The 13,060-nt window shown below is 45.3% G+C and overlaps 1 protein-coding gene across 1 annotated transcript; it reads right to left on the reverse strand.

The window, feature by feature from the left end:
- Nucleotides 1–3,804: 3,804 nt before the first annotated feature.
- Nucleotides 3,805–8,790, reverse strand: CTSL (cathepsin L). Its single transcript, XM_023627103.2, has 8 exons — nt 8,643–8,790; nt 7,399–7,535; nt 6,978–7,100; nt 6,730–6,876; nt 6,320–6,544; nt 5,417–5,579; nt 4,653–4,767; nt 3,805–4,178 (listed from the first exon to the last, which is right to left on the reverse strand). Exons 2-8 carry the CDS (start codon nt 7,522–7,524, stop codon nt 4,058–4,060), a joined length of 1,020 nt encoding a protein of 339 aa, XP_023482871.2. The 5' UTR covers nt 7,525–7,535; nt 8,643–8,790; the 3' UTR covers nt 3,805–4,057.
- Between the last annotated feature and the right edge of the window lie 4,270 nt (nt 8,791–13,060).

Here is a 13,060-nt window from a genome sequence, read left to right on the forward strand (position 1 = left end):
CCTGATGATAATTAACATGTTCTTTACACTCTGGTTTCATTGTTGTCTGTCATTTCTTCACAAATTTATTGTTTCTTTGTTGAAAAGGTATAAAAGCTTTCAGCTCTGGTCACTTCTTTTGGTCTTCCTTCTGTTGTGAAGGCCCCCATGTACGTATAACAAAATCAATAAAACCAGTATGCTGTTTTCCTGTTAATCTGTCTTTTATCAATAGTTTAATTCTCAGGCCAGGCCAGAGATCCTAAGAGAGTAGAGGAGGATTTTTTCTCCCCTACATGCCCACTCACATTATCAAGAGAAATCTTCTTTACTTAAAGTTAACTGACTGTAAATGTTAATGACTTCTGCAGAGTAACTTCAGAGCAACCTCTAGTGTTTGACTGGAAGAATTGGGCGCCTCGGCTCTGGTGTAAACCCTGAGAGTTGCTGACTTTTTTTCCTTTTGCAATGCGAGTGCCTGACTTAAGCTTTGATTGCTGAGGCCTCCTCTTCAAAAACGGCATCCGCTTCTACGGCCATCTCGAATAAACACATTGGCAGCCACAGGACTGGATAAAGAGCCAGCTGCCTCCCTGCACTGAGGCACCTTTGTTTTAGAGATCCTGGTTGATTTCAATAACTGACCATTTGGGCCACTTGTTTTTTCTCTTCCTGTGCTTTAAATTCCTGCTCTTATGTTTGAAATTTATCGATAAAGAATGAGCCTGTGAAACCTGGGCCCCCCACCTTCGACCCCGATGAAAGCAGAACTCCAGGCCCTTGCACTTTCTCTCTCTACCTGTGGCCTTGCTGTGTGGCCTCAGGTGTGCTGTGTAATTTCCAGGTCCTATAAATAATAAACTTTGATTTTTCAAGGTCTCTTGATGTTATTGTTGAAGGAGGCAATGTGCATTTTAGGTGCGTTTTAATGTGTGAGAGTGCCTTTCTATAAGACACGGACGGTCTCTGCTATGGAACCCTAGCCAGCGCTCGACTTAGATGAGAGAGGACTCGTGAGGAAGGGAAAAGATACTCAAATCTTCTCGTGTCTGTTTTCTGCTAAATCCACCTGCTAAGCCATTTGGGTTTCTTAAACTTCTATCTTCATTGGCTGATTTCCTTGTGGACTATAGTATTTTGTTGAACTCACTGGAACCCTAAGAAACTCAGTGAAAATTTGTCAGATTAAAACTCAGTCTTGAAGAACGTGGTGAAAGACCGAGAACCAATTTAAGTTGACGGATTTCTTACTTGTCCCATCTGGACGTCCAGCAAGTTTGACTTGTCCTGCCTGGTCTTGAACAGATGAGTCCGGTGGTGCCCTCCGGGGCTGAGGAGGGCGTGAGGCCAGCTGTGTAGCGCAGGTGCAGTAGTACCCTGGGGCTGGCGTAACATATGACCACAAACTCATTGGCTTGAAGTCACAGAAATTCATTCCCTCACAGTCTGGAGGCCAGAATTCCAAACCAGAGTGTCTGCAAGTTATCCTTCCAAGGGCTCTAGAGGGGACCCTCTGCTGCCTCTTCCAGCTTCTGATAGTAAGTTTAAGTTTCAGACAAGACTTCTGTAAGGTTGAAATTGTTTTCAGCTTTATTTAGTTCATGTTGTTTGGCTTATTTTAAAAATGCTTTTATGACAGATGCACTTTGGGACTTTTCACAAGTTTACATTAGTATAAATGTCTTTGAAAGTTACAGAAACTTCTACTATCTGTTTATTTGTTTAGACATCTGAGAGGTCTTTTCACATTTCCATTCGTATCAGCCCTCGGGCATTTTCTGAGAGTCTTGGGCTGAACTCCCCGTGTTCTGTGTCAGCAGTCTGAGCTAGCCTGGCACGATGAAGCAAGATGACAGTCACAAAGGAGTGCTTTCTGGTGGATTTTCAGAGACTGAATATGGCAGATTGCATTTTCCAGCAATGGCCACAACCATATCTTGCATCCCATATGCTCTTCTGTTAAGTGACCTTGCCTCTCCCCGTCACGAGGTGGGCTCTCAGCCCCCTCCCCTGGAACCTGGGCTGTCCCTGGTGACATGCTGCGAATACAGTGCAGCAGCAGAGGTTTCATTGAGGACTAAGGCCGGGTCGTACGAAGGCTTACAGTTCCTCGTTGGGTGTTCTTGCACGCTTCCTCTGGGGCCATTCCTTTCAGAGCCGGCCTTCGTGCTGTGGGAGCCCAAGTCATGGAGAAGCCCATGGAGGTGCTCTGGTCAGCAGCCCAGGCTGAATGCCCAGCCCACACCAGCATCTAAGACAGCCAAGGGAGTGAGTCCCCTTGGATGCCAGCCCAGTCAAACCTACAGATAATTCCAGCACACGAGAGACTTCCAAAAGAAAACCACGCAGCTAAGCCCAGTCGGGAAATAGAAAAGATGTTTTTCTCCAGCTGCTATGTTTCTAGGTAGTTTGTTTTACGGGAATAGGTAACCAGGGCAGTCTTTGACTGCATTCCCGTGTGTGTGCAGGTTCCTGTGTCCTGAAAACCCACGTGTGGACCCAGCCTCACCTCCCACACCTGAACTTACCACCCCACTTTCTATAAATGCAGTGTCTCCTTTCTCAGGGTCCTGACCCTGAAGTCTGCCCAGACACTCACCCTTTTATCCTGTCTCATTGACTGGCTCCTCGGGGTTCAGGTCAGGTTTCTCTTCCTCCTGTGTTCTCAGCTACCTTGCTCCCCCACAGCACCAGCTGGTTCCTGAGGTGGGGAATGTCTGCTCCACAGGATGATGACTGGGGCACAGTGGGGGCTGCATCAATCCCGGTTGTTTCAATATAGGTCCCAACCGGCAGAAGAGACTTCGCTGGGGAGCCTCCCAAATCTTCCCGTGACTACTCTTGACCACACTATCACAAAACCCACAGAATCTCACTCCAAACACAACATTTGTCATTTTAGGTCGAAAAGTTGGAAATTTAAGCACCTACGAGGGAAGGCCACATTGAAGGTCCAGCATGACAGGTGGTCCAATACAGGTGGACTTGACCAGAGGCCTCTGGGGGCCTCGTGGGCTGACAGCCCTGTTGTCCTCCACCTCACCTCCACATAAAGAATTATAGGTCTGTTGACTAAATACTGCCACCCATTCTTCATACTTCCTTGAGTGAGAGCATGAGAATTTTAAACACACAGAGAGCAAATGAAACTATGTACTTCTTTAATCTGCAGAATGTAGGGAGTTGTTTTTTTTTTTTTTAATAAATCAGGGATTAGGCAGGTAGGTGTAATTTTGGCCTCAGACTATCACTTTTGATGCTCTCGCCCATCTCTGAGGCCACAGTACTATTTTTGAAGTCAGGCCTGAAATCCAGGAGCTTATCCTTCATCGCTCGAGGACCCAAAGACAAACATTCCTAGCAATCCACTGTGTCTGGTTCTTCCCCAGCTGCACAGCAGCCATGCAGTCTTCACTAGCAGCTAAGGGAGATGCACCAGAAACTGGCTCTGTGACATTCGTCCTGTAACTTGGCTGGGTTGTAACCATCTTGGCTCAAATGATTATAATCTCTTAAGGTCCTTTTCTAGTTTGAAATCATATGCATGTGTGTTCACTTTTCTAAAATGTGAATTTTTTTCTTTATTAAAATAATTAACCGTTGTCCCTATAGATTGTCACATTTTGCTCCATTCAAGGGTTGGGTCAGACACAGCCAATGGGCAGCTGACATAAGATCTGAGTATTTACAACTAGAAGAGCCAGAAGGCCACCCAGTCATACTCCTAAGGGACCACTGGCACACTCAGTTATGTTTGTGAGGGCCAATTACATATTTGACTCTAAAAAAAGCTAATGTATTAAAAACAGAAAGAAGCATCACCTCTACTTTGAAATTCAGTTTTATTTTTAAAGATAACTACATACATCTTTAAAACATGAAAATTCAAAAGTTATTAGGCAAGTCAATCACACAAAGCTGTTTACAGCAGTAATTAAAGAAGTGGTAACATTTTACCAGCATAAAATGTAACAAAATTCCAATCACAGTTTGGATCTTCAGTGATTTAAGTGTTTTGTTCCACACAATGAGGTCTGGTCAGTTTGAAGATAAAATCCCTCCTCTGGATATTCTGTTCTCAAGCGAGTCCTTTATCACCCCCGAGTGAAGGATAGCTGGCCATGGTGGCAATTCCACAGTGGTTTTCCCGGTCTTTGGCCATCTTTATGTAGCCATTCATGCCCCAATCTTCACCCCAGCTGAAAGAAGAGAGAGTTTTATATTTTACACAAAGAATCAAGCACGTTTACCTTTATTAACAATAATACCTGATACTTAAACAGTATACCAGAGGCCGAGACAGATTCACAAAGAATCAGAAAAAGGCAGCTGTTCTTGTTCATGGTTGAGTTCTAAACCTGCACATAACTTCTATCCTTAACCCTTTCAAAGAACTGCACAATTAGAGCCAGAAAAAGGAAAGACTGGGTCCAGATGTTCAAGTTTAGAAACGTAATGGTACCAAAACTATGTCAAGACCCCAGCAAGCTTGAGATAGTCTCTTAATGTCATAATCAAACATTACTATGTCTGTGTTCACCCTAAGTTGGATAAAGACTTTTGGGATTTCAGAAGTGTGCTTAAGGGTTCGAGGATGTGTATCCAAATACTGATCTCAAACAAGGATTCTCTTTTCAATTTAAAATATAAATATAATATTTGAAGTTTTATACCTGTTCTTGACAAGCCAATATTTATTCCTTGAATCTTTTCCTTCAAAGCCATAGCCAACCACCAAAACGCCGTGATCCAGGTATTTACTGCTGCAGTCCGGATCATAATAAATGCCTAGGAAAGTGAAATTCAATGCCGGGGTGAGGACCTCTGAGTGACAGGTGACATTAACCCAGCCTATCAACCACAGTTGATAAGGAGGCATCTCAAAATTCTGTTAAATGACATAAATCCAGGTAAGATTTAAAAACAAGATCTTTTAAAATCTAGGCTAGGGATTTAGGCCCTCATTTAATACTAGCAGAAATACAAATTGGCACAATCTCTTTTGTAAACAACTTGTCAAGAGGCATTAAAGACCATTCCTTGAAACCCTGTTGTTCTACTTTTAGGATGTCAGTCTAAGGAAAAGGACACAAGATTACTTGAGCCAAGGAGTTCCTTCAGGTTTAATTATAGTAGTAAAACTCTCTGGAAAATTTTAAAGGTCTAACAAATGGAAAAAAAGTGAAGTAAATTAAGCTATACCAATTAAATTATGTAGCTATTTAAATATATTCATGAAGTGCTTAAAATCACAGGGTTATGGTCCAAGTAATGTCAGATGGAAACATCCAGTACAAATATTACATGTACAGAGTAATAACTATGTTAAATCCAAAAATTCTACATTGAATTCTACATACCAGAGAGTCAATCTTGTGGTATGTCATGGTGGTTTTCCAATTTTCCTTCCTGAATTTCTACATAGACAAAGGCTTACCTTCTTTATAGAACTGGAAGGATTCCAGGCTGGCATCGATCCCGGCAGAGATGGGCCCCACCGTTGCCACTGCCTCCATAAGGAACTTCTCCTGCTGCTGGATGTCCAGGAAGCCAGTGTCGTTGGCAGCAGAATACTCAGGCTTGTATTTACAGAATCCATCCTTTGAAAGGTAAAGGGGAAGAGACTTCATTCCTATCTGCACCTCTTGCGGAACATGCGTTCAAGACAGTTTGCAGCTTAATGACTTCCAAGTCAAGCTTGTTATAAAGGATCCCAGGAGGTGAAATGCTATTGGTTGTTTTGAAATTGAAAAATTAGCTGGTGTCTACTCAATGAGACCCTCTCTCTCTCTTTTTTTTAAAGATTGGCACCTGAGCTAACATCTGCTGCCAATGATTTTTTTTCTTCTTTTCTCCAGATCCCCCCAGTACATAGTTGTATATTTTAGTTGTGGGTCCTTCTGGTTGTGCTATGTGGGACGCTGCCTCAGCATGGCCTGATAAGTGGTGCCATATCCGCGCCCAGGATCCGAACCAGCGAAGCCCTGGGCAGCCGAAGCAGAACTCATGAACTTAACCATTTGGTCACGGGGCTGGCCCCTCAATGCGACACTCTCAGTCTACCTGTCCATAAGAAATTGTTCTCTCTGGAGAAATCTGAACTATATATAGAATGGTATGTATATCTCCATATAACAGAGAAATAGGAACAGCTAGATAGTAGCCATCTACCTAGAGAACTGTGCAAGGCTAATATATTTTAATGACAGCTCTGACAGTTTGCAAATGTAGATTCTACAATCTACAATGTGAACTCCAAATATGGAATCTGTTTTCCCTGAAAGTGTCCAACTTTCAAAAGCAGAGCTGGAATGATAACAAAATAAGGAGCTCTGTTTACCTCCGCAAGATATGGGTAAGATTTCTCCGAGTCCAGGCCTCCGTTGTCCTTGACGTACTGGAAGGCATAATCCATCAGGCCACCACTGCAGCCCTCATTGCCTTGAGCCCAAGAGCAGTCCACCAGGTTCTGCTCACTCAGTGAAACAAGTTTGCCAGTTTTCCGGAACATCTGTCCTTCAAGGGCACCAGTCGCACTAAAAGCCCAACAAGAACCACACAGACCCTGAAAACAACATTAAAAAGCTCTCAGTGTACTAAACAAACAGCAAGATCTTGACAACAGCCCACATATCTCAAACTCTTTTAAAAAACAGTGAACTGCATCTTGTTCCATAGTCTACCACAGCAAGAACGCCATTTCCTTTTTGGTTTTACTCTTGGAGAGAGATCTGCTGAATCCCATCCTACCTGATTCTTCACAGGAGTTACATAGCCTTTCTTTCTCCAATCCACAGATTTGGGGAGCTCGGCAGAGAGAGGTTCTCGAAACACTCTCCCCTTCTTGTGCGTCTGGTTGTGAAGGCCATTCATCACCTGCCTGAATTCTTCATTGGTCTTCAAGGCAAATGAAATAGAATTTGGAAAGCAAGAGATGATTTTGCTAAAGCACTGAGGACAGGAAGCACAAAAAGTTCCGCAACCCAGGGAACACTCACCATGTCACCAAAGGCATTCATGGCCATGGTGAAGCCGTGCTTCCCTTGGCTGTATTCCTGATTGTGCAGTTCAATCATTCTCATATTCTTCTCCCACACTGCTCTCCTCCATGCTTCTTTATTCTAGAGGCAAACATATAACCTATTGTCTTTATTCCTATTTAACACCAACTCAACTTCACCAAGCGGATTTGCAGACAGAGAAGAGAAACCATGGCCAGCGATGGCTTTTTACTTCTGGTAGCTGTTCTCCAGCACCCACACAACAGGGACATATGCCTATATTGTGCTCGGTAACGGGTGCCATGAAGTTACTGTCTTGGTAAGAGCCGGCCTCAAGAAGTTACTCTCGGCTATAAACTCCCAGCAGCATGGACCGTTCTCTGTGAGATCCCGCTGGACAGTTTCAGATGTTACCAACCACGCCATATAGTCTTCCGTGCGTTGCCTTCCACTGGTACCATTGTGCATCTAAACTGGGATCAAGTTTTGGAGCAGCTGAGGCTATTCCCAAGCAAAGGGCAGCCAGAAAGAGTGAAGGATTCATGTTTCAAAAACCTAGGAAGGGAAAAGAAATGAGGATTTGATGAGGCCAATCCCTTAAAAAAAAAGCTGTCCTACTTTCTGCTGAGAACTTACAGCCACTATGGTGGAGTAAAAACATTTGAAAGATCTTCAGAATATTTACGGCAGCTGTGTGGAAGGCGGCTAAGAATGTGGGTGGAGAAAAACAGGCCAAGGACTTATCAAACAGAGGAGCTATCGGGGCGGCTCCGTGGCCGAGTGGTTAAGTTCGCGCGCTCCGCTGCGGCGGCCCAGGGTTCGGATCCTGGGGGCTGACATGGCACCGCTCATGAGGCCACACTGAGGCGGCATCCCACACCCCATAACTAGAAGGACCTGCAACTAGGATATACAACTGTGTACGGGGGGGTTTGGGGAGATAAAGCAGAAAAAAACCCCAAAAAACAGAGGAGCTATCTGATTCAGCCATCAACCAAAAAGTGGGCTGACAAGTGCTACAGGAATTCAAACAGCCTTGTAAGGGTGCAGTGAAAATTTCGGTTTTGATAAGGGTCTCAAGGTACCTTAGAGGTCAGAATCTTAAGGCAACAACTCGGAAACTGTTGGTCCAGGTATTTATAGAAGGCCCAGGAAAACCTCACTAATGAGGACATCTTATCCCAAGCAGGGACAGAAGCCTCACACCTCCTTCTTGACCACCGTACGGCGGGGGTGAGACGTGCCTTCGAACCCTGCTCCTCGACTCGAAACCTTTCCGAAAGGCCTTCCCAGGGCAAGGTGGGCAGGAGCGCCTCCAGAGCCCCGGGGTGCCCACAGGTGGCCTGCGCGTCGACACCCGCACTCCCTCCCCACACCGGGGACGCGGTGTCCCGGCACACGGAGCCCAGAGCCCCGGTGCCCGCGCTCGGACAGGAGCAGGCTCTCCCGGGGCTCAGAGCACCGCCCCGCTCCGGGGGCTGCGGGCGGCGGCGCAGGGAGCGCGGCCCGCAGCGCGGCGTGCGGCTTAGGCTGCCGTGTCCAGTCCGGCCGGGCCGGGGTACTGCGTCTCCTGGGACGCCCGAACCCTCGACCCCCAAAGCTGGAGACCGCGCTGGTTCCCGGGGTGGCCCGCGGCGCCGGGACCCGGAATGCGGCGCTCACCTGTGGCGGGCGCAGCTGCGCAGGCGCAGTCAGCAGGCACAGGTCCGGGGGTCTCCGACGCCTGGCTGTGGCCCCCCGGGCCGCGCATTTAAAGCCCTGGGATTCGGCCGGGCCAGCCCCGCCCCCACCGCCTGCCCGCGCCGCGATTGGCCGCGCCGGCCTGGGGGCGGGGCCTCCGCGCGTGGGCTCGCGGCGCGTGATGCGGCTCAGTCCCGGCTTGTCCGCGGCTGCGGGTGCGGGCTCGGTGGCCCGGGGTAGACGCGTGGGGCCCGGGGCAGCGCTGAGGAGAGGGCGCCCTGGGCGCTCGGGTCGACTAAGGACCCCGAGTTCATGCGCTTGGTGCGTGCTTCGGGAAAAGAGGCTCACAGGGAGCCCATGTGGATTTTCAGCGTAGCCCTGCGTGTCCTTCAGTCCTGGAGCTTTGGGTTGAAAGCTGTGGAGGGCCGGGAACAGAACGATCGAGCTTACTGATTGCTGATCAGTCCACTGTCGGGGTGGGGCGAGGGCAAGAATGCAGAGCCGCGGGCAGACGCGTTATCTCCCAGTTTCTGGGCGGAGCGGCTGGGTGCTGGAGGACCCTGGGGTGGACCGGCCATACCCCGGGGGCTGGACGCGGTGGTCAGCGCCCAAGTCCTGGGAGGGGAGGGAGCCGGCCAGGGAGGTGTCCAGAGAAGGCGTGGCGTTTGTAATGCCCGTTTCCTGTCTTCCCCAGGCGGGGATTCTTCCTGCCTCTCGAGCATTTCTCAAAACCAACAAAACGAGTTATTTATAGAAAAACTTGTTTAATAAAAGGAGGAAAGATGGCAAGTAGAAACTGCCTTTACTTTCCCGCCCTCTGTTATGGGTGATTGTGTCTTCCTCGGTATCCAACGTGCTTTTCTTGAGATTTAAGAAATTTGCTTTAATGACTTTCCAATGATTTTTACTTAAATTTACATTTAATGTCAGGATTTAAATGACAGTTTGTGAAAATGTTTTAAATAGAGGAAAAAATATATTTTATACTAAATATTAATGTATATAATTAAGAATTTGAGGAACACAAACCAGAAATGTACGTTTGTCATTTTTTATTTAAAAAATATATTCATTGTAGAAAATAACCTTTCAGAAAAAAATCGTCACCTCATGTCCCTTTCTACACTGCCTTTTTTCTATGCATATTTTGAAGTCTTTTGATAAAAATAGAGTCTCAGTTTATGTGGACTTGTAAACTAATTTCTACTTAAGATTAAATTGATAAACTTTCTAGAAGCACAACTAGACAGAATTTTTTTACTGGGGTAATATGTATATATTGCCGTAAATATCTATTTTAACCATTTTTAAGTGTACAATTCAGTGGACATAAGTATATTCACGTTGTTGTGCATTCATCAGCACTGTCCATCTTCAGAACTTTTTCATCTTCCCAAACTGAAGCTCTGTATCCATTAAATAGTAACTCTGCTTTGCTCCCCGCCAGGCCCTGGCATCCACTCTTCTATCTTCTTTCTCTCTGAATTTGACTACTTTAGCTACCTCAAATAAGAGAAGTCATGTAATATTTGTCCTTTTGTGCCTGGCTATTTTACTTATCGTAATATCCTCAAAGTTCACCCTATGTTGTAGCGTGTGTTAGAATTCCGTTTTTTTTTTTAAAGGTGACTAATACTCCATTTTATGAATGTACCATGTTTTGTTTCTCCAGTCATTCCTGGATGGTCATATGAGTTATTTCCACGTTGGACTATTTTGAATAATGCTCTGTCAACATTGTTGTATAAATGTTTCAGTTCCTGTTTTCAGTTCTTTTGGGTTTGTACCCAGAAGTGGAGTTCCTGGATATGGTATTTCTATGTTTAATTTTTTTCTGTCTCCCACAGTGGCTGTACCACTTCACATTTCTACCAGCATTGCGCAGGGTCCCCATCGTATATGGTTTGCAGATATCTTCTCCAGTTCTGTGAGGTGCTTCTTCCATTAAGTCTTTTCATGCACAAAACTTTTTACTTTTGATGAAGTCTAATATATCTATTTTTACTTTGATTACCAGTTCTTTTGGTGTCATATCCCAAAAAATTAAATCTGATCATGAGGCTCTTCCCTTGTGTTTTTGTCTAAAGTTTTATAATTTTAGCTCTTATGTTGGGTCTCTCATACGTTTTGTGTTGATTTTTGAATTTGGTGTAAGGTAAGAGTCCAACTTCATTCTTTTGCATATGGGTATCCAATTTTTCTAGCATCATTTGTTGAAAAGACCATCCTTTCCGTATTGAATAGTGCTGGCAACCCCATACAATTTTTAAAAATCAATTCATTAAACATTTCATTTTAAGGTCTTCGAGGAAATAGAAGTTCTTTTCTCTCAACTGTAACTAGAGGCTGAAGCTCTTAGGTGATTATAAAAGTATGTTGTATTATAAATGCAGGTTAAAAAAATTTTAATATATCACTGAGTTCAACACGATCAATCAAGAAATCTAAGTACGCATTCCAATATATGACTTTTATAGTTGCCCTGGGAGCACAGCTCCATGAGATTGCACAGGGTGGAACGCTACTGCATTAAGGCCTGCACCCTAGGCGACAGCCTGAGAGGAGGTTCTGTGGCAGGTGCTGCACCAAAGAATGGCATCCTCTTTGTTTCTTGGAATGTGACACAAATGCATTGGAGAAAGCATGGACTCTTTTTATTTCGAATGTGCCCAAACCTAAAATTAGACCAAGGAATATCTAAATGCCAGAGAAATTTGGCAGAAGCCATTTAAGCAAGAAATTCTAACATCTATTTATTCAAAACCTGTTAAATAATGTATTACAAAAAGATGGTATGGCTAACCATTTTGTTCATATTCCTTCTCCACTATCTCCATTTCTTTGCCAAATAACTTAGATGAGTGTTAATTATTAAAATGGTCACATTTTAGTCAAGTGACCAATCCTTAATTAAGCTCTGACCTTGTACTTATTGTGCTTTGCTTGGTGTAATTTAGCAGTTTTTTAGAGACAATCTTCGTATCCCTTTCACAGTTTTCTCAGGCTCAGCTTTTCCATTTTGAAACCTTAGATTACCACAGTAATCTTGATTTTACAGCAAATGGGCACAGAACATGATAGATCTATGCCAATGCAATTATGGCAAGCGTCTTGGTGCAGTAGGTAACAAGGAGCCGACCTGTGGCGCTTCTCCCCACAGTGCTCATCCCCACCCCAAAGTATGTAATCCATTAGCTCTCCTTTGGAGGCCAGAGAATCTCCTCTACAAATCTGACCTGTGTGTTCTGCCATGCGCTTGACATCTCCTCCCAGAGTGGGAGAACACCATCTGGGCACCGGATGCTGTTAATAATAAAATGCATTTAAAAGAAGTAGTTATTTCTTCCTTGGATCAGAACTGTGTGTTCTATACTGTACTCTTAAGTGTTTTTTTCATCGGGGCGTGTTAGCAGTGATAACGAACAAAGACCAGATTCCTTATTCAAAGGGTGGTTAGCTCTCAAAAGTTGAAGCTGGTTCCTCAGTGGATCCGTGGATTTGAGGATAAAGTTCAGGTGTGCTTGAGACCACAGCTACAGGTCTGCTTTGAGGACAATGAAACCCAGATAAGGAGGCAGCGACCTTTGGGGTTTGGGGGGACACAAGAAAAAACGAACATAAACCACCAGAGTGGAGTCAGTAACTCAGCAAAAAATCCAGAGTTTATATTGAGAAGACTTCCTTGGTTTGGGGTTTTGAGGGGCTCATAGAGGGAATCGGGGATGCTTGATTATATGGTTCTGTTTCCTTTTCGTGGTCTCAAGTTTTTAAAGAATGTTTTGTGTGTGTGTCTTTAGAATTGGTGAAGGAATGAACCTCACTTTTTTAATCCCTGAGCTTCTCAAACCATGAGTCACTGGAGCATTGTCCTCCAAGGCAGGCTTACAAAGCTGACGGTGAATGGATCACAGGTCAGGTGCAGAGCTTTCGTCTCCGAGAAATGATCAAGCAAGGAAACACCCACAGGCACAGGGCAAAATGCCCTCCTGGAAGCCGCTGGGGCGGGGAGATGTGGAGGCCCAGCTCAGCTCGCAGCATGCCTTCCGTGTGGCTCACTTGTCTTTTCCTCCTTTCAGCACGACTCCAGGAATCCGGCATCGGCACCGAAGTCCAGAGCCTGGCCCTGGACAGCTTTGGTGCTTTCTCTTACGATGGAGTCCGTGCACACATTTCACTTCTCCCGGTGCCCTCCGGCACCGAGAGTCCAGTTTGCCAAGTAAGTGAGGGTGGCTGGGGGTGAGGGACGAGGGCAAAGTCCCCAAAGCTCAGCTTCCTTTTCTAAGCCCTGCTGGCCTGAAGCACATTTAAGTTGCTTCCTCACTTTAGAGAGGAACCTGGCACCACCCTTGATTTTGCATACACCACTGCTGTGACCATCCTCATCTGTAAATGGGGCACAT

This window comes from Equus caballus, chromosome 23 (genome assembly GCF_041296265.1).
Source record: "Equus caballus isolate H_3958 breed thoroughbred chromosome 23, TB-T2T, whole genome shotgun sequence".
Lineage (NCBI taxonomy): Eukaryota > Metazoa > Chordata > Mammalia > Perissodactyla > Equidae > Equus > Equus caballus.

Excerpts from the sequence above, each read along its gene's own strand:
- CTSL (XM_023627103.2), bottom strand. The coding sequence starts at position 7,524 with ATGAATCCTTCACTCTTTCTGGCTGCCCTTTGCTTGGGAATAGCCTCA. Across the intron at positions 7,101-7,398 it reads ACGGAAGACTATATGGCGTG|AATAAAGAAGCATGGAGGAG; the intron begins GTTGGTAACATC and ends GTTTGCCTCTAG. Across the intron at positions 4,179-4,652 it reads TATTGGCTTGTCAAGAACAG|CTGGGGTGAAGATTGGGGCA; the intron begins GTATAAAACTTC and ends CTCTTCTTTCAG.